The sequence below is a fragment of the Phragmites australis genome, chromosome 8, assembly GCF_958298935.1.
Source record: "Phragmites australis chromosome 8, lpPhrAust1.1, whole genome shotgun sequence".
NCBI classification, from domain to species: domain Eukaryota; kingdom Viridiplantae; phylum Streptophyta; class Magnoliopsida; order Poales; family Poaceae; genus Phragmites; species Phragmites australis.
The window spans coordinates 30737501-30758672 of NC_084928.1; the positions used below are offsets into that span (position 1 = coordinate 30737501).

Sequence of the window (21172 nt, forward strand, 5' to 3'; positions counted from 1 at the left end):
GTTTTTAGTATTTTATATAATTTGTTTAGATCTAATACCATATAGGATATGTGGTGCAATGGTAATGTATTTGAGTCTCAAGTAGAAGGTCGGGTGTTCGATTCCGAGTGAAAGCAAGTTTTTGTGATTTTTTCCAATTTTTCACGAGCTGACGGGCAGACGAACCAAAAAAAGTCATCGTGCCTACCGTACCGCGGGCCGGCATGGCACGGCCCGGTCTTAAATGGACCATGCCTGGGCTGGAATCGCAGCACGTGGGCCGACATGGCACGGCCCGTTTAGCTAACGGGCCGTGCCTAAACGGGTCATGCCTCAATAAGCCCGTGCCGTGCCGGGCCAGGTCGCCCATTTGGCCATCTCTGGGCCCCATGAATCACCGACAAGACCTACACGTGCTAGAACAGATAGTTGTCTCTGGTAAGCTTTTCGGCCCCCAGTAGGCCGAAAGAAATACATGGCATGGCAGGTGTTGTCGCCGGTGCAGAAGAGCTCGGAACGGGAGGGCTTGACATGAATTGAAGATTGGATGTCGACAAATTGGAGGAAGCTGGCCCTGATGCCATAAAAGTATTGAAGCGTATGAACCCTGGAGGGCCACGTTTGCCTATTAATATGGACGAGGAACAACCCCTCGTGTGGCTTTACAGGTTGAGCCGAGAAGGATTCGAACGAATAGAGAGAAGATACATCCTATCTCTAACAATTTGACACAGCTCACGTACCTAATCGAATCCTTCTCAAACATGTTACAAACTCTATCATCAACACTCTCGAAACAAATCTTAGCTCTCTCTCAAATCTCATAGGATGACGACCGTAACAGGACGCACACGTGGCGACTGGCGAGGAGGAGGGCATGCCCGGGGTGTTCGATCCAGGGCGGTGCTGGGAGGACACGTGTCTAGCTATGCTGGGCTCGTAGCACATGGTGGGGTGGTCGGTGTACACCCAGGTGAGGCTGCTATGGGAGGCACTGTAGCCAGACATGGTGGAGAGGGCGGCGGAGGTGAAGGCATTGAGCGGCGTGGCGGTGGAAGACATGAACCTGGGCCAGCTGCTCAAATACAGAAGTCCCAGGAAGGCGTCCGGGTCTGCCTCGTCGTCTGGGACGACAAGACATCACACGACAACTTCTTCCTAAGGACGGTAAGTACATACCACTGATGATACATATATTTCAAATTCTTGTGTTCCAATCAGGATGTTCGGGTGCATGCGTTGCAGAAAGGCGTGATGCAAACGCACAACGAGGAGACGAAGATGAACTGTCGATGGAGACATCTACAATCCCACATTTGGTGTAATCGATTAATTAAGATCATGCATCCATGCTGATCAGATCAGTGTGTAAGACAGCAACGAATTGCAATCTATAAGGGGACGCGAGGGGCCTCCGGCAGCTGTGGCTGACATGAACTGTCGGTTGGACGGGTCGGCAGCGTACGACGTGTGCTGAGGAACTTCGAGCAGCTGTGGAGGAAGGCCACCAAGCCGCGGGAGAAGTTCGGCAAGGCGTCGCGCTGGAAGGACTATGCCTTGCTCAAGCTCGAGAGAATCTCCTGGATCCTCGGCCCCTCCAAAGCAGGCGACGATGATGAGCACCACGACCTGCATGCATGTCATGCCGGAGGACGACCCCGAGTGCTGGCACGCTCAGGTATTCCAGTCGGTGTACTCTAGATCGGTGAAGGGATTTCCACATCCTTGGGAGACACAAGAGATGTCCGGTCTTGTTTAATTTGCTCCTCCATCCCAGATCATTTGCCTAATTTGCATGGCTGATCAAATGCATACATGCACCTACCAATAGTCATCGATCGCTCGATCGTGCACTGAATGCATGCAGAGGCAGAGGTAGCTGTTGTGCGACAAGAACCTGGCAGTGGATCAGAGCATCCACGCGGTGTACATCAGGGCCATCCGGTCCACGGAGTGGTTTGTCTACATCGAGAACCAGTACTTCATCGGCTCGTCGTATGCATGGCCATTCTAAAGGCATGGTGCCCATGGTGATCGCGCTCAAGGTGGCCAGCAAGATCAGAGCCAGCGAGATGTTCGTAGTGTACGTCGTCATACCCATGTGGCCCGAGGGAAACCCCACCGCCGGCCCTGCCCAAGAGATCCTCTTCTGCAGAGGTAGACGATGGAGATGATGTACAGGGTGGTCGCGAGGTAGATTGAGAGGATGGGGGCTCAAGGACATGCACCCGCAGGATTACTCAACTTCTACTGCCTCGGCAACCGGGAGGATGAGGTGGCCGGCAATGGTCACTACGAATGGCTGCCTGATCACACCTATAGCAAGAGCCAACGGTAATCCATCCCTTAATCATTGTTTCTACTTCACTAATTCATGTGTGTATTGATTACTTAACGCATGAACTAATTACTAAGGCGCCGGCGCGGAAGGTACCGACGGTTCATGATCTACATGCACTCCAAGTGCATGATCATGGACGACGAGTACGTCATCGTCAGCTACGCCGACATCAACCAGCGCTTGCTGGCCGGGTTGCGCGACACCGAGATCGCCGTTGGCGCCTACCAGCTGCACCACACGAGCACCCGCCCCCACGGCAAGGTGTACGGGTACAGGATGTCTTTGTGGGAGGAGCACTTAGGCAAGGTCATCTGGCAGTGGCCAGAGCTAGAGCGGCCAGAGTCACCGAAGTGTGTCAGGCTGGTGAATCGGATCACGCGGTAGAATTGGATGAGGTACACTGTACATGACCGACGACGGTCGGGCGGGCGCGCTGCAGGGCCACCTCATGAGGTACCCGGTGCACATCGGCGCCAATGGCGGGGTTAGGGCGTTGCCGGGGCACGAGACATTCCCTGACTTTGGCGGGAAGGTTGTCGGATCCACCAACAATCTGCTGGATTACCTGGCATAGCCATGTGCAGACTACAGAGTGTTTGCTCCTGGAGCAGAACATGGGAAACACTTAAGAGTGTGATTGGTTATTTTTATGGGTTTTGCCTGTATAGATTATATATACAGATTGTGTGGAGTCATATTTATTGAAAAGAAGAGTGTTTAGTTTGTTGTATCTATTTGGACAGGCTAAGCTGAGTTTCTGTTTGATTCATTGAATCTGAGGCCGCATGAGTGGATACAAGAGTTAAGATTATGATTGGTTACTCGTATGAAGATGATTTTATGATACAAATAAATATGTCTTCTTGTATGTGCAGATGTAGGAACCTGCATCTACTAAGTAAGCTACAGAGAGAAGCTCAAATCGAGCTTCCCTTTCGAGTCAGACTGCAGGTGTACATTTGCATATGTCGGATCAGACTGGAACAGTGCATGCAGGTAACCAAACACGCTTCTTCCTGAGATTATACGCATGTATCGGACTAGGTTATTTTCATACGGCAACCAATGACACCCTTGTTCATTTGGTGCTGGTTTGGAAAAACGAGCAGTGATGAATCTTTTGTTGCTTCTTTCACATCATTGTTGATTGGTCAATTGGTACTGGTTTGGAAAGACGAGCAGTGTCATATCTTTTGATGCTTCTTTCGCATCATTATTGATTCGATCTATTTATGTTCCTATATAATTTACTGGTTGTGGCAAATCCAGACGATCAAATAAAGGATTAATTTTTATTACAATTTTGTAAGATAAAATGACGAATTTTAGATAAAAATTAGAAGCAAATTTGTTGAACTCGGAATTAAACACGAGGAAAGAACGTTTAGATTCCGAACATGACGAAGAAGAAGAAGAAAAGTTCAGATGATGATACGATTGTAGATAGTCCTGCCAAGTGTGGCAAATTGTAAAAGTCATCACATCAAACTAAAGATCAATTGTTACTGTGTGTTCTTCCTACTACTATTATACCGACAAATGCATCTGAGTTAGTAGGCGAGCTTTGCAAATTTATCATGTCTATAGACCATGCCGAGACTTTGAAGTACATCAATCTAATTCCATATAATATTATTTGTTTATATAGACTATTCTTATTTGTTGCTGCACCTAATGCAGTATATTGTTCTATAGGGAAGAATATCGCACTACTACAGGACTAGTCATAAGTGTTGCTTCATCAGTATCGGTTCGGCCAAAACTGGCACTGATAAGGTATCAGTGTCGATTCATAGTAAAACCAAACATCCACTTGTCCATCCAGATAAAAAATGACACTGATAACTAGTATCAGTGCCGATTCGTATTAAGAACCGACACTGATACTATCAATGACGGTTCTTAATATGAACCGGCACTGATAAAGTGATCGAACCTAAAATTTATATTCGATCGATTTTAGTCTCGCCGCCTCACATCCGTCGGCTCGATATTTTTCGTCAACTAACTCCCTCGTTCAGATCGAGTCGATCTTATCCTCTCGTGCCTCCACAGTCTCTCTCTCATCCGATCTCTCTCCTCTATGTCTCCTCTCTCTATCCATCGCTCGGTCTCCTACGGTCCTACCTCCACCGGTCCCTCTGGAGCTGGCATGGCGCAGATGGAGTTGACCAACGGATGGGCGGAACCGGCCATAGGGAGCTCGGTCGGGCGCGGCTAGGCACAGGAGACAGTGCAGGAGAGCATGGGGCGGAGGCCGTAGGAGAATCCAGCCAGGCCAGGATGCGGCAGCGCCAGATCAGCTGCGAAAGCCTAGGGCGGAGGTGGATTTGGCCCTGTAGATGCCGTCGAGCCGGGACGTGGTAGCTGCTAAGCGAGTGCACAGAGATTCTTTTTCTTCCCGTGGAGAGAAGCTGGCGTGTGCAGGGCGGAGGGCGTGCATGAAAGTGAAGCTGAGCAGGATGCTGCTCCAAGGCAGATCGAGATTGGGCGGCACGGGAGGCCAGCTGCTCCCGATGATGGGTGGACCGACCAAGAGTCATCTGCGACTGACGAGCTCAGCCGATCGGGAGGACGAGGAGTCGACTGGAGGAGGAGGGGTCATGCGCGTGGTCTATGGACTGACGACGACAGTGGTGGCAGCGGGGGAGCGGCATCCGAGCCGGCAAGCTATGTCGGGTGCACAACCGACACTGATACTAGTTAAGTATCAGTGCCGAGTAAAGAGTACCCGTTGAAAAATCGGCACTAAAGTTGTTTTTCAACCGGCACTGATGTGCCCTTTTGTAGTAGTGCCGAGACTTGAGCAACAAGCTCAACTTGTTAAGGGACACCCAAGATCACTACATGGACCTTTAGTTTTAGGTACTATATAATATGTTCATGGAATCACTCTGTTTGTACAAAATCTTACTAGCTCTTTTATTATCGTAGTTGGTGTGTGACTTTGGATGAGAGCTGTCGCGTAGAAGGAAGCTTTATGTTCAATTGTTGGTAAAAATATTTGATAGTGGCCTAGGATGGAGTACAACATATCACAGTGCAAGTTGGTATATTTTGTTTCATTGTTCGTTTGTGTCATGGTTTATTTTTCCTAACAATAGCGACCATTGATTGCAGATTCTACTACTAATATGTTCCCTCGAGCATTTCATGCTCTTTGCATTTGACATGGTGACTAGAAGTGTATCGGCATTGGACCAACTGCCTATACCGGATTGGTTTAAAGGAAATGAACCCATGGTTCACTATCTGTTGAAAACTCTCAAAATTTCTAACAAACTAAATCTATCTTTGGAAGTAGTAAACCCCTTGTGGATTGATGATATATGTGATTAGCATCGCATAGTACCAATTTATGTTCTAAAGACGAAAGATTGGTGAACTCCTTAGAACATCGGTTCAATAAATTAGATTATCTATGTAGATGTACTCCCTCCAGTTTCATATTAGATGTTGTTGAAGAGTTTTGGGTGGGGTGCTTGAAAAGCTATCGTTTAAGGATTTTAGGGGTCATCTAGTCTATTTTACCCTTACAATTACTCTAGTCTTGCATGCACCATTAACTTCATTCAATCTTTGTTGTTGTATTAAATAACTCTCAAGTACTTGAGTTATGATGGGTAAAATGGTAAAGAAATTTAAGCCATCTTAGTATCCTAAATCCTGTCTAAAATGACATATAATATGAAACCGGAGGAAGTAACAATTTGTTCTTTTGCAGGTTCATGGCATGTTTTTTTTGTTATTAACTTCATGCGTGCATGGAACAGTCAATAACTACAACTACCAATTTGCATTGTGAGTGGTCTCAACAGTATTATGGTTTATATTACGTAATTGGCCATCTGGTTATGTATTTTTTTTTATAATTACAATGATATATAATGCCCTTAAATAATGTGGACGAACTAAGAAAGAAGTTATTGATTGACCTAATAAAATATAATGTAAATGAATTTAAAGAAAAGTTTTACGAGAATTTGTTAAAAGCATCAATGATTAGATGGTTCTGAATGAGAGTTGTACTATTATTTTTGCTCATAACTACTGTATCGCTTATTTTTCTCCTTTACATATTTTAAAACCATCTAAGCATTTGTTAGCTTAAAAAAATGCATAATCATATAAATTATTTGACTTCAGTTATATACAATTATAATAGGTGATCGTAAACTTCTACACTGTAGTTTGCTTAAATAATATAATAGGTGACTATGAACATCTATATTGTAGTTTGCTTAAAATTTCAACTTCCATTGCCATGTTACTGATGTCATGTGCATGCTCTTATCGCAATATTATTAATTACACGTGCATTACATGTGCGCACTTACTAGTACTAGCTAAGTGCTCATACGTTGTAATGAAAATATAAACATTGGACGTGGTCAAGCATAAACTCAAGATATGAAGATGTTGATGCGTCATGAGAGCATTGCCGAACAAATAGGTCAAGAGTGATGCCATAGTTTGATTTTAGATGGGATCCGAAAAAGAAGGAGATTATCCGCTAACTTCCCTTCTAATTTCTTCATTTATTTTCATTAGTAACATGGATCTATATCCATAGCCTATAGTGAGGCATGGAGGCTGGAGGATAAGGGTGAATGATAAAATGGGTAAATTATTTAAACTTTAGGGTTTTTGATTAGATGGGAGGAGAGTGGGGAAAGATGTGATGCGGGAATCAACTCGTATTTTACAAAATAGAGACTAGTGAAGTGTTCCTGTGTTGCAACGAAAACATAAACTTTGGACATAACATCAAGCACAAACTCAAGGTATGGGGATGTAGATGCACTATGGGAGCATTGTCGAACAAATACGTCAGAAGCAATGTCGTAGTTTGATTTCAGATGGGATCAAAAAAGGAGGAAGAGATTATCTGCTAATTTCCCTCCTATTTTTTTAATTATTTTTATTAGTAAAATGATTCTCATATCCATAGCCGGAATAAGGTGAGGTGACTAGAAGACGAGAGTGGATGGTAAAAGTGTGTAAATTATTTGAATTTTAGAGTTTTTAATTATTTGGGAGGAGAGTAGGGAAAAAGGTGACCCAAGAACCAACTCGTATTTCATATAGCAGAGATATTTTTTATTTAAAAATTACAACCATTTTGAAAATTTATAAAAACTAGTTAAGTGCTTGTTCATAGCAATGGTTTTTAAATCTATGTTCAATATTATCTATTTTATTTTCCGCACGATGTTAACGAAATAAATTGTTAGGGACAATAGTTAGTTTCTTAAGTTTTAAATGTACAGACATATCTTTGTTCTTCAAAAAATGAACAGAATTATAAGGCAAACATGAATCATGCCTTCATGTTATCTTACTCATTTTCACACTTCATATCTTTGTTCTTTCAGAAAAGTTCAAACATGATACAAACTTTCAGATCTTTTGAAGTATGCACACAGTAGGTACAAAGTGCAAAAATATTTAATCACATGTTCTAACTCCTTTGAAAATGACATGAAGTTCATAAAATGGTATTATGAAACACATGCTCTGTAAAGAAAATTACAAATTTCAATCACAAGTTTTACATGTGCACATCAGATCTGGCATTCCTCCTTTTGTACAAGAACATGAACTTCACAAACACAAAAAGATAAAATAATCATAGCATCTCCATCAAAATGCCATACATCGCTTGTCGCACATTCTAAAACTCCAACAAATATGAACAATTTGAACACAATATGTTCTTATGGGCATCTCTCTTTCTGATGTTTATTACAAACTGAAGATGCACATTCAAAAATTCAACATTTGCATATTTCCTCAATGTCTTATCATGTCATCAAGCTTCACTTCAATTTTGCACATAAAAATTCAAACATGTTTCATATCTTCAACTAATGGTTCCAACAAGCCACAATTTGAAAATGTATTATGTGTAAAAAAAAAAAAGGTTGAAACATGCTACAAATTCAAATAGAGTAATGTTCTCTCAATCATGGTTAAAGTAAAATCTCAAAAATTAAACACACCAAATTGTTGTGTTAAATGGCATATCAATGTGGATGAACAGAAGGAGACCATAGTTAAAAAAAAACATGTCTTTGCATACACTTTACCTAAAAATTTGGACCATGTTTGAGTTTGTGAGGATAGCAGTCTCTTTGAACACAAATAAATTGGTACTTAAATATGTAATTTGAAAAGGTTTTACAAAGAAAAACAAAGACATGATGTGGTAAAAGAGGACGAATAAAGCACATACTTTGTTGCATTTATGTTCTTATTTGGCTTTGTTTCGCTTTCTATTCTTATAGTAATGTGCCCATACGTTGCGACAGTTCTCAAATCTTACACAAAATTTCTCAAATTTCACACCAAGTTATTTCATTTTGTACATGATGCAAATTGGTTTGGAAGCTAGCATTTGACATCAATGGGAAGATGAAAAGGTTACCGGAAAGTATGGTATAAGTTATCTAGACGAAGCAGATAGGCAACAAATAATATAACAACTTAAGTAAAGTTTTAGGCATGATTGTGTCTGAATGTTGAGTGTAGAGAATAGGCTCAAATAGTGAACAATAGACCGCATGCCATTCATTGTTCCAAGGAAAAAAGAATGGTAGCATACCACTCTAACAAAAATTAGAATACAGTTCAATGTTTGATAGGGTTTTTCTTCGAGCCTAAATACCAAAAAAAAATTACATGACTCCATCAAAATGATACAGAAAAATGCCGCATATGGATCACAACATACCTATATTAGATTTTCCTCAAAGTTTATTCATGGCCATAGCAAGTGCGGTGTGTGCTTCTAATGAAATAGACCCATAACTCATCGCTCCAGTACAAAAGCGTTTCATTATCTCACTTCCTGGTTCAACCTCATCCAAAGAAATTTTATCACTGATATCTTTAAATCTCAGCATACCACCTAGATTGCAGATCTTGTTGAGCTCCTGAATTCGCCTAGAATTCTTTGTATGCTGCCCGGCTGTTGACTCAAGCTGTTTCTTGTGATTTTCCCATTACAAGTGGATCGTTGAGGTGGACTTCACCATTTTTCCTCTAGTGGAAGTCCCCTGGGTTGAGAAGGGCCTTTGCATCTGCACTGCCAGGTGGAAGGGTTCTTGATGGGAAAGCCAACTCATGAATATGAAGAGCATCGCGCAAGCATTTCAAATGTTGCACCTTTAATTCTGGTAGGTGTACCTTTGAAATACTTGTCAATCACTTTGGAAGAAAGACCAAGAGCTTCAAACATTTGAGCACCTTTGTAGGATGCAAGGGTGGATATTCCCATCTTTGCAAGAACTTTCATCATTCAAACATATCTAACAGATTAATAAATGCATGTTGTAGACCAAATCTAATGCCTAATCCTTTCTGACAAGTTGAAATTCTTATTGAATTCTACACATCATTAATTGATAAAGAATAATGGTCCATATGTGTCACATCCCAAAATGCTAACCACATGATTAAGCATTCATAAGCATTATGATATTATGTTTATGCAAAAGTACTTGGAGGTAGTTTAGATACCTTTAGAAAAACCCTAAATGTCTTGGAGATGAAGAAGAATAGAAAATGGGAATAGAATCAAATTTTCAGCACAAGATCACTCTTGCGGTCTAACTGGAATCCCCATGGTCTGACCGCCAGGGGGCAGCCACGTGGGCTTGCCACAGTCTGACCGCCATAGCGCAGAGGCTCTACTTAAGGAAATCGGCCAACTCTCTCACACTCACTCTCTTCTACACTCTCTGTCGGTGTATCAGGAACCGGGGGTCCCTGAGTCCCGAGGCCAGGCCAGCCGTCCGCCACGTGTCACCATCCCGCGAGGTCCCTCCCGCGGGATGAGAAAAATCTAAGTTCCGGGAGAAGGTGCTCGGGGCCACAGTCTCTGGTCCCCGAGCACCCCAGTTCCCCGATGACCCGCAGAGTCCAAGTACCGGGAAGAAAGTGCTCGGGGAGGTGCCCGGTCACCCCCGAGTACCCTAGTCCCTCGATGATCAGAAGAGCTAAGTTCCGGGAGAGAGTGCTCGGGGGGCTGCGTGCGGCAGCCCCCGAGCGCCCGATTCCCCGAGGGTCAGTGTGAAAGTGCTCGGGAGAGAGTGCTCGGGGCTGCACGTGGCAGCCCCCGGGCTCTCGGTTCCCCGAAAGATCTGTGCAAAAGTGCTCGGGAGAGAGTGCTCGGGGTTGCACGTGGCAGCCCCCGAGCACTCGGTTCCCCAAAGGTTCGTGCGAGAGTGCTCGGGAGAGAGTGCTCGGGGAGGTAAACAGTGCCCCCGAGCGCCCGGTACCCCGAGGGCAAGGGTAGGCATTCTCGGGAGAGAGTGCTCGGGGAGGTGAACAGTACCCCCGAGCACTCGGTGCCCCGACGACCCAGAAGGGCCCCCGAGGGGCCCGTCGATGAGGTGTCAACCAGTCAAAGGTCCGAGGCCGCATTTAATGAGCGTGCGCGGCCTGACATCCCCAACTGCTCCCGCCGCAGTGTCAGTCCCTGCCATGCTTTGGCAGAGAGGCGTGGGGCCATTAATTGCACGGGTCCCGTCCCGTATCATTCGGTGTGTCTTGGGATAACATCGCCAGGATCAAGGCGTTCCGTCTGCCACCCTGCTGTGGCAGAGGAACAAGACAGGGCGGGCACGCCGGGTTGCTCTGTGGCTGCCCGGTGGGCCCCCTCTACGGCGTCCGTTGCCAGGGCGTTTATGGTGATAGGTGACCGGGCGTGCGCCACGTTTTCCACCCCCCAGTCACTTCTCCCAGAGGAAATGATGACGCCTTTCTCAGTCATGGCGTCTTGGAAATTCTGCCCCCTCCTTCCCGTTCGGGGCATGTCGCAGCCGGCGAGTGCATAAAAGGGTCGGCACACAGAAGAGACAAGAGGAGGAGGGACCGAAGATAGACAAAGAGAGAACAACCCCGCAAGCATCAAGCACAGAAGCACCGAGAATCAAACCGTAGTCCCTGCCCAAGAACAAGGAGCCTCAAGCTCTTAGTTAGACACAATATTCTTGTAACCAGCAACATCCTTGAGAGATTTCCTCAGGATAGTTATTACATCCACACAGGAGTAGGGTATTATGCCCCTGCGCGGCCCGAACCTGTCTAAACTCCGGTGCATTTACTTCCCTTTGCACTAGGTCGATCATCCCCCACCACCGGCCGTCGCATTTACTTTCACTTCCATTTATTTCTCCGACGAACTTATTCAGGATCATCCCCCCGGTCGAATCTCTAAAAAGGGGTCTCTCGGGATCCCTGCGACAGGAGTTAATCCTCCGACACTCTCATTCTCACTCACTCCTTCACCCACACCAAGAGAGAGGGAGAGACCACCTCAACATCCACAATGAATGGAGATCGACAAAGGGGACTTCATCAAGCTCATCCCCTTCACCCTCATCGTCGATGAAGTTTTCACACGAGTTCATCCACCTCAAGCCCTACACCACCCCAGAGCCCGATCTCTAAATTAGAGCTTCCCCAGAGTGATCCCATCTAATAGAAAGCTTTCCTACATTAAGGTGAGGGGTCCCTGCCATTTTTCCATCGTTCCCAAGCTCTAATCAATCCCCATTCCTTCAGACCAAATCTTAACCCTAGCCTATGGCTTGTCCATGGGGTATTTTGAGTTTAGCTCATTAAATATTGTCCAAATCACTTTAGAAGCACTCCACTAATCCCATAGAGCATTTTGGTACCCTTTGTGGTTGAAGGTTTCGCTCGATCCTTCGTCGGTGGCCTCACAAAGTGGCGCCGGCAGGGTCTCGCGATCTGACCACCACTAGGGCCGGTCTGACTGCTAGACAGCGGTCTGACCGCTGACATACCATCGGTCTCATCGCTAGGTGCCAAAACCTTCTACAGGCCGACGTTCAGACCACCACCTCCATATCGGTCTGACGGGTAGCCCTTCAAGGTTGTATGTTCTTAGGTTACCTTATCTGGGGTTTCAAACTTCAGAACTCTAATCATTTGGTGGTCTTTTACAAATATTTTTAAAACATGGTGCTCTATTAATTTTCAAGCATTCATGATATCCACACCTTTCCATCATTTGATTATTTTTGCAATGCATTCTTAATTCGTTTAGAGAGCATTACGTCAACGGTCCAAGCGAGTGAAGGCACCGCTGAGCTACTTGAGTTCTGTGAGTGTTGCGTCAGGAGTATCAGGCAACCACCAGAACAGCAAAGCAAGCATCTAAGCATACTCAACCTACTACTTTGGATCTCGTATTGTATAACTTGATAAATTACACTTTATGTATGTTTGCATGAGTAGTGATTCCATTGTCGGGTTTTTGTGGGTAGAACCTTTATTGATAAATTGCATTACCTCTACATTGAGTTGTTGATTATCCATATCCTTGTAGCCTTGATAACATTGTTGGTGTATAACTTAAGAGTTTTTGGAATGCTTAGCAATGCATAGGTTGTCGGTAGAAGTCGAGCAATGGTTCAACTATTGTTTATGAGCTTAGGGCTTACTTATTGTTTACAAACACAATGGCAATGATTTGGGTTGTATGAGATGTGAGGATGAGGCAAGATGTGGGCGGTGCTAGGGTTAGGTTGGGAGAGGAGCCCAGATACCATAGACCGCTTGCATCATTTAAGCACCATCTGTTAGTACCGTTGGCTTTAGCACTTTCCGTACAACCACATATTTGGATAATAGATGAATGAGTTGAGTATCATACATTGTGCTGATGCTTGCCTTGTGGCCCTATGACGCGTAAAAAAAATAAAGGAGAACAAGGTGGTGAGGAGCTGGAGGTGCCTGGGACACACTCGTGGCAACCCCGGTGCCATAGGGGTATGTGCAAGTAGGTAGTTCTAGATATGAAAAAGGTTGTCTCGGGGCCAAGAGGATGGACCCGGGTCGTGTGGGTAAAGTTGTACCCCTTGTCACGTCCCAAATTCACAGTTGCATTAAGTATAATTATGCATCATTAGCCTCATGATTAGTTTTGAGGTAATTTATTTTAGAATGCTAGTGCAATTCGATTGAAGTCAATCGGGCGAGAGAAAGAATTTTGGGAGAGAAAAGAATAAAATTCACAGTTAAGATGGACCCTTCTCTTTTACACGTGGGACCTACCTAGCTAGCTGGCCCCACCACCTCACTCAGTCACATGCTCCCTCGCTCTCCCTGCTCTCTCTCTCACTCCCATGCTCCCCACCGGCCACAAGAGCAAGGAGCTCTCTCTTTCCCTCCCTCTCAAGCTCTCTCTCTCCTTCTCCCCCAAAATCCCACATCAAGAGAAGGAATAGAGGTATGCATGTGATACTCACATGATCACGAGCTCATGAGCTATCCATGGATCCAATTCATTTCGTTTTCCCAAAGGATTCGAGCCGGTTTTGATGTCTTTTGGTGTTCTTCATTGAAGCACAAGGAGCACCAGCGTTCTTCCACTTTCTGAGCTTTCCCTCCTTTAACCAACAGTCCACAAGCTTAGCAAAGCATCTTGGGTGAGTCTCCTAGGCTCCCATGACATAGATGCACACTTTGGTTAGATGAATCCTAAGTTTGAAGCTTCGGTTGCAAAGTTCTTGAATTCTTGAGCTTTGGAGCAAAGATAAGGATTTGGGTGAGTTTTGAGTTAGGAATCGTATTGCTAGGTTAGTGAGTGAGTTATAGACTCTATGAACTCTCTCAAACATATTTCCCATTAGTTTAGAGAAGCTCGCAAATTAAATCGGCCGAGATTTCTCCCTTGAAGCAGCCTCTCTAGACAACCCAGATAATCCGAATTGACCTGGATACTCCAGGTAAATCTAGAGAAACCTCCATTAAATTTTCCTCAGGAACTATGGTGATTTAGGGTACAATTCGAGCCTAGAACCCTTTGTATAGTGTATATCCATATTTTGGTAGAATAGATTTAGCATGCAAGTTGAATAGGCCAAGAAAAACATTTTAGAACTCAACTCGGCCAAAACCTAGATAGTCCGAATCAATTCGGAGTGTCCGACCCAATCTGGAGTATCCGGACTCGACCTGGAGCGTCCGGGTAAATAGCCAAGAGCCCCACTCGGAGTCTCACCCGGAGTGTCCGACCCAATCCGGAGTATCCGGACTCACCCCGGAGGTTCCAGGTTATTTAAAAAATGGCTAACCGAGAGCCCTCACCCGGAGGTTCTGGAACCCAGATACTCCGAGTTCAACCCGGAGTCTCTGGCCTTCTGTTACTTTTTCGACGTTGTTTGGATCGTAAGTTTTGTTATTCCTCTGTATATATTACACATTTAGCTTATTGTTATGCATATTGTAGCATATATTGTGCATTTCATTCATGCTCATCATTGCACATATTATTCTTTAGTGAACGAAGAACTGGAACGTGTCGTGACAGTGATTGAAGGCAACACCAGTCTGCCGGAGTTTTACGAGTGTTGCGCGGGTAGTATAAGGTAAACACCTGAGCCGCAAAGCAAGCATCTAAGCATATTTCTCTCAATACTTTGGATCTCTTATGATATGATGTGATAAATATGCTTTATGTATGTTATGCATGAGTTCGAGTCGATGTCAGGTTTATGATTGGTAAAACGGTAAAACCTATGTTGATGTACTAATTCTCCTATTTTGAATAATTGTTGATCAGTATCCTTGTACATTAGGTTCAATATGATGGTGTCTAACTTAAAATGTTATTCGTGATGCTTAGCAAGTGCTTAGATCCTCGGTAGAAGTCGAGAGGTGAAATGTTTTATCATTCGCGAGTATAGGCTTTAATTACTTGTACAATGATCATAATGATAAGTTGATTGTGTTGGTTGGATGAGGTGAGATGTGAATAGTGTTAGGGGTGTTTGTCCAGCCCATATGTGGAGTTCCCCTGGGTAGGTCAGGAGAGGGACCCGAGCACCGTAGACCGCTTGCATCGTTTAAGCACCGATCGTTGTTGCAGTTGGCTTTAGCACTTTCTGTGCCTACTACATGTCGTATATAGGAACGATAAGCTGATTACCTTTGTAGATGTGGCTTTTTGGCATGCGGGTCAATGGTGTCAGGTATGAGACCGGTTGGGATATCTAGTTTGATCCGAGAATAGTTCTGGATAACCTCTGTACCTATCGACGCATGATCAAACGGTCGGGAGTTATTGGAAAAGGTTGACATGAGTACCCCTTGTATGGACTTATGTGGTCATGCAAGTCGTATGGTCCTCAAGTCCTGTAGGTAAAAGAGTACCCCTGCATGATGTAAAAGCATTTTAAATGTCGCGCTCTCGGTCATGAGTATACTTTTGTCCATTTGCAGTAGTCGTAGAGTTACGAATGTGGTTTGGTATGGTTCAGATATTGAGATGGTTCGTTATGGATGTTACTACTATGATTTCTTTTATATTATGTTCAGTTGATGTTTATGGGCTAGTTTGTTACGTTAGTCAAGTATAGATGCTCACACATGTTTATGTCAAATTTGCTTTCGCATATGAATTTACTTAACCGTGTGACTGTATTCTTGCTAACATCACAATGTGTAATCCTTGGAGCTAGGCTATTTATAAGTGCCTATTATGGATTAAGTCTTGTGAGTACCTTCGTACTTAGCTGCTCTACAGGTTTTGCAGGTGAGGAGGAGTTGTTTTTTGCTACTCCACACCTACCGATGCAAGTGGCGGGAATGGTAATGCATCCTATTCTTGGAGGTCACGCATTTGGGGTGAAGCTTAAGGGCATATGGTTTCACCCATCTTTTGTTGTCTTTAGCTTTTATTTTCACTATGTGGTTTTTCTTTTGTTGGTTAGGAGTTAAGCAGGTTTTAGTCTCCTTCTAGCTCTCTTTTGCTATAAACTGTATTAACTTGTTGCATACTTAAGAACTTGTAATATAATATTAATTACTTGCTTTTTCTTAAGTTTTGTTATGATGTTCCATATTGGAAAGGCATGTGTTTGATCTTGGATACAAAATACATGCCGGGACTACCGGAGCGGTATTCTGATTAATCGTTGAAGTTATGAATAAGAAAATAATTAACTTAATGATTAATTAGAATACTATTTGGACTGTTCCTTACACCCCCTGCAGGGTATAAGAACAATCTGAATTGACATGCTCTCGATCATAAGCATACTTCTGTCCATCCGAATCGGTCGTAGAGTCACGAATGTGTGGTATTGTGGTATGGCATGTTGGGTTATGGTTAAGATGGTTCTGTTTATAGATATGTTTATTATGGTTCCAGATACATATATTCTTGTAGTGATTATTGGATAGAATGATACATGTGGTTATGTATAGATGCTCACATGTGTTTGTCAAGTTGTATTTCGCTTATGAGAGTTACTTAACCCTGTGGGCGATTCCTTACTAATACCTCAATGCATTCTCCTTAGAGTCGGGTTATTATATATACCCATTATGGATTAAGTCTTGTGAGTACCTTTGTACTCACGCTACTTTTTCAGGTTTTGCCGATGAGGAGGAGCTCGTATTTGGCTACTTCATATCCGTCGATATAGGTGACAGAATGAGTAGTACAAATTACTCGTGTGGTGAGGCTTTTTAGATGGAGCCTAAGGGTATATGACTTTACTTGGTTTTTATTGGTTCATAGATGTTAATATTTCGCTACATAGTTTCTAGTTTTGGCTAGAACGTGATCTGTTTTTTATCCTCCTAACTTTTTTATGTAAATTGTCATAAATAGTTAATCATTTAAGAACTTGTAATATAATTTAATTACTCGTTATTTCTTAAGTTTTATTATGATGTTATATGTTAGAAAGGCATATATTCCAATCTTGAATACAAAACACATGTCAAGACTAGCAGAATAATATTTTGATTAATCATTATAGTTATGATTAAGTAAATAATCGTTCTAATAATTAATTAAAATATTATTTAAACGGTCGTATATTGCTTATGGTACAACGTACAACGAATCAACTTTTGGCAAATAATATCATGGGAATCTTCGAATTTATTGACACAGTGCTTAAAGTATCAGTAAAGCAAGTGAGCAAACTATATTCTTGCTTAAAAAAGAGCAAAATATAGTCCTCCCAAAAATATACCAACAATCAGCCAGTGACATTTAGATCAAGTACATATTCAGGGATCTATTTGCCATAACCAGTAAAAAATGGGGACAAACCGTAAAAGCAACCGCATGATGGTACCTCACGTATTATTCAAAAGATGCAGAATAAATTCGTATCCACAAAGATTCACGGATGTCTCACAATATAAAATTTCAAAAAAGAAATATCACATGCAATTCGATGCCATCCACCCATTTACTCGTCCCCGTGGCAAACTTCAATCTTACACTCGCTTCCACTTTTTGCAACTTGATGGAACAGGGAAAGTGAAATGAGAGGTGGAGGGGTAAAAGTAAAGATCTTGTGTAGATCGAATTCTCCAAACACTCGGAGCCTCTCTAGAACCTGCTCCATTGGAGAAGAGAACAACCAAATAAAAGAGAAACCATGAATTGGATCAGAAGAGAACATATTCCGGAGCTAACAACGCAACTTCTGCATTCTCTGAGAAATCCAGGAGCAAGAACCGGCCAATTGAGACATACGCACAGGTACAGCAAGAACACGAATCTATCAATAACCAAAAGAAAAGATCGGGAGAACAGAGAGAGGCGCGATTCGAGAGAGAAATCAAGAACGATCCATGCGTTCGCGAATTCCACGAACCACCCAATAAAAACAAGAAACCAACGCGGCAAGATCCGGATCCATGATGTAGACGCCAATGGTGATGCTGTCGACGAGGGCATTCCCCTCCATCACCAGCATTGCCCCTTGCCCCTTCCTCCTCCCTTCCGCGATCCGTCCACCGCGTGTGCACACGAATCCATGGAGATTCGACGTCGAGAAAGAACTCAGATGGAGTAGTCAAAGAAACCAGCCATGAGCGAATTCGGGCTGTGCAAGAGAATCTGCAGCAGGAGCAAAGTTGGGGAGAAGGCGAGCACAGCAGTCGGGAACAACATAGTCGAGGCCGGTTTGCGACTCGATTCAGCGGGGATCTAGCCACCGGTGGTGCGGGAGGAGGATGCGGGCGTGTGTGCAGGCGAGGAGAGGAGGATAAGACCCTTAAAAAAATACGGCAAGCGGTGTGGGAGGTATATGTATATAATACAAAGTACGGGGGCGGTTCGTTTTTCCTCGATCTTTAGGGCCCGTTTGGATGGTCGGAACGTTTCCGATTCTGGGCGTTTCTACCAGGATCGCTACCAAACGGTGAAAACGTGGAACGATTCTGATAGGAACGGGCGAAACGATTCTCAGGAAATAGCCGTAGCGCGTGAAACACCCAGAGAGCCGTTTCTCAGTGATTGTCCCCACTAGCTTTTATACGTCCCCGTGGAGTTTATCAGTATTTGCACCCATTGCCACTGCCCGAGCACATAGCTTCCTTCCCAACCCGCCGCAACAGCTCAGCTCAGCTCCCATTTTCGTTCCATCTCTCTGGTGCCTTGAACTCGTCCGCCGCTAGATCCGTGCCGGAGCTGCGCGTCAGCCCTCGCGGCGTCGTCCCGGAGCTGCGTGCCGGCCCTCGCGCAACCCCTCGAGCCGTCCTGGAGCTGCGCGCCTCCCTTTCGGCCTCCCGCCCGTCGCCGCTCGAGCTGTCCTGGAGCAGCGCGCCGCCCTCCGTCGCCGCTCGAGCTATCCTGGAGGTCGCGCCGCCCCTCGAGCCGTCCCGGAGCAGCCCGCCGCCCGTCGAGCCGTCCCCAGATCTGGGCGCCTTCCCTCCGGCACCGAGCGCATCGCACCGAGCGCGTCAAGCCCGTCGAGCCGTTCGCACCGAGCGCCGCCCGTCGGGCAGGAGGTAGGAGCTACGAGCCCGTCGAGCCGTTCGCACCGAGCGCCGCCCGTCGGGTAGGAGGCAGGAGCTACGAGCCCGTCGAGCCGTTCGCACCGAGCGCCGCGGTGCTGCTCTACCTCCTCAGATCCGCACGTTGGGCAGGAGGCAGGAGCTACGAGCAGAGGGCAAGAGGCCTGAGCTAGGACGAGAGGTATAGCTTACAGGAGTTCTGAATACTACAGCACTTGATCTCATTTTGTGTTAACAAGCTAGCATCTTAGACACTTGATTTGATATATGACGATGCCAAAAAATGGATGCATACACATACTGTTGCTGACGTTTATAAAGCCATGATCCAATAAACATCTAACTGGTTCTTGCACTCCGCGAAGTTATCAGCCAATTCTATTTTACTAGATGATTGTGCTGTTGTTCTACTTGTGCTTGTGCTTGTGCCGGACAAAATAGGCTTGTGCTTGCGCTGGTAATTCAAGATAGGCTTGTGCTTATGCTGGATATAAAAACAAATGGCCCATTGTGCTGGATTGGATTAGGGGCAGTGGTGCTATAATCTGTTTTTTAATATGTTTGTCGATTTGCTAAGTATAATATGTTGATTTGTAGATGGTTGAGGCTGATTGGTCCGAAGAGAACACTAGAGTTGTTTGTAGATTGTTTGCTGAACAAGTTAGGTGTGGAAATCGTTCGAGCACCCATTTGAACAATGTAGGATACAAAAATGTGATTGTCCAGTTTCATGAGGAGACGGACATTTTGTACAATAGAGGCCAGTTTAAGAACAAATGGGCAAAATTGAAGGTGGAATATACTGCTTGGAAGGGTTTGTTGAAACAAACAGGTATAGGTTGGGATGAAAAGAAGGGGACAGTTCGCATGAGCGACGATTGGTGGAAGAAGATGAGAAAAGTAAGTTTGCAAGTTGTAATTTATTTGTTGTTTCATGCCTCGACCAATAATAAATTTATAACATATACATACATGTTTTCAGGAAATTCCAGGATGTGGCAAGTTTAAAGACAAGGGACTTCAAAATGAAGATGAGTTGAAGATTATGTTTGAAGACCTTCGTAATACAGGTGATGACCACTTTTGTGCTTCATCAGGTGTAATTCCTCAAAGTCCTAATGGTGGCTCGAATGGTGGTGATGAGGAGGCTGAGTCAGATGATGACAGTGAGCCAGAAGAAATAACACCAAGTGGCAAGGGCAAAGGCAAGAGACCTAGTGGTGATGACAAAGACAAGGGAAAAAGAGCGAAGACAAGTGGAGGCAAGTGGATAGAAGACCAAATTAGTAAAATTGTGTCCTTAAATGAGAGGTCTACAGCTTCTGTTGAGTCAATGGCAAGAAGGGAGGACAACTCAGGGTGTTCCATCAAGGAAGTAATGGCCATTGTGAAGGAGTGTGGTGCTATTCCTGGTACAAAGCAACACTTCATTGCTTCTGAATTATTCACTAAGAGAGCTGAGAGGGAGATGTTTATGACTTTGGACACTCCAGAAGACCGGTTTGCCTGGCTCACTATGAAGCACTTTGTCAAATATGGTCCTGTGTAAGGTTTTGAGACATGTTTGTTACTTTATGTGGAGTCATGTTGGACAGATTATGTTGAGACATATTTGTGGGTTTATGTGGAGTCATGTTTGTTACTTTATGTGGAGTCATGTTGGTTGGTTTATTCATGAACTTGTACTATTAAGTCATGTTGGTTGGTTATTCATGAACTTGTCATATTCATGTTATGCTACAGATGTCCTCAAGTGAAAGTGAAAGGAGTGCAAGCGACTCCGATGATGATGATGTTTTTGATTTACAAGCCATACGTCAACATCAAGAGCTGCAGGCCAACTTGTTTTCTACTGTCACTATGTTGCACAAGTACTACATGAAGTATCATGATAAGAATGCACCAAGGACCTCACAACTCAGTGGATATGGATGGATTATGGAAACACTGAACACACCTGGAGAAAGTCACAGAATGTTCAGGATGAATGAAGGCCTTTTCATCAGATTGCATGATCTTTTGGTAAGTAATTATGGTCTACAGTCATCCATT

The 21172-nt window shown here is 44.2% G+C and overlaps 1 protein-coding gene and 1 pseudogene across 1 annotated transcript; both read left to right on the forward strand.

Moving 5' to 3' along the window:
* The first annotated feature begins 1411 nt into the window (after positions 1 to 1411).
* Positions 1412 to 2894, forward strand: LOC133927731 (phospholipase D delta-like; annotated as a pseudogene).
* Positions 2895 to 19863: 16969 nt separating this feature from the next.
* Positions 19864 to 20835, forward strand: LOC133925954 (zinc finger CCCH domain-containing protein 43-like). The gene is made up of 2 exons (XM_062371691.1): positions 19864 to 20020; positions 20103 to 20835. The coding sequence occupies exons 1-2, from the start codon at positions 19988 to 19990 to the stop codon at positions 20667 to 20669; spliced, it is 600 nt and encodes a 199-aa protein (XP_062227675.1). The 5' UTR covers positions 19864 to 19987; the 3' UTR covers positions 20670 to 20835.
* Positions 20836 to 21172: the final 337 nt, after the last annotated feature.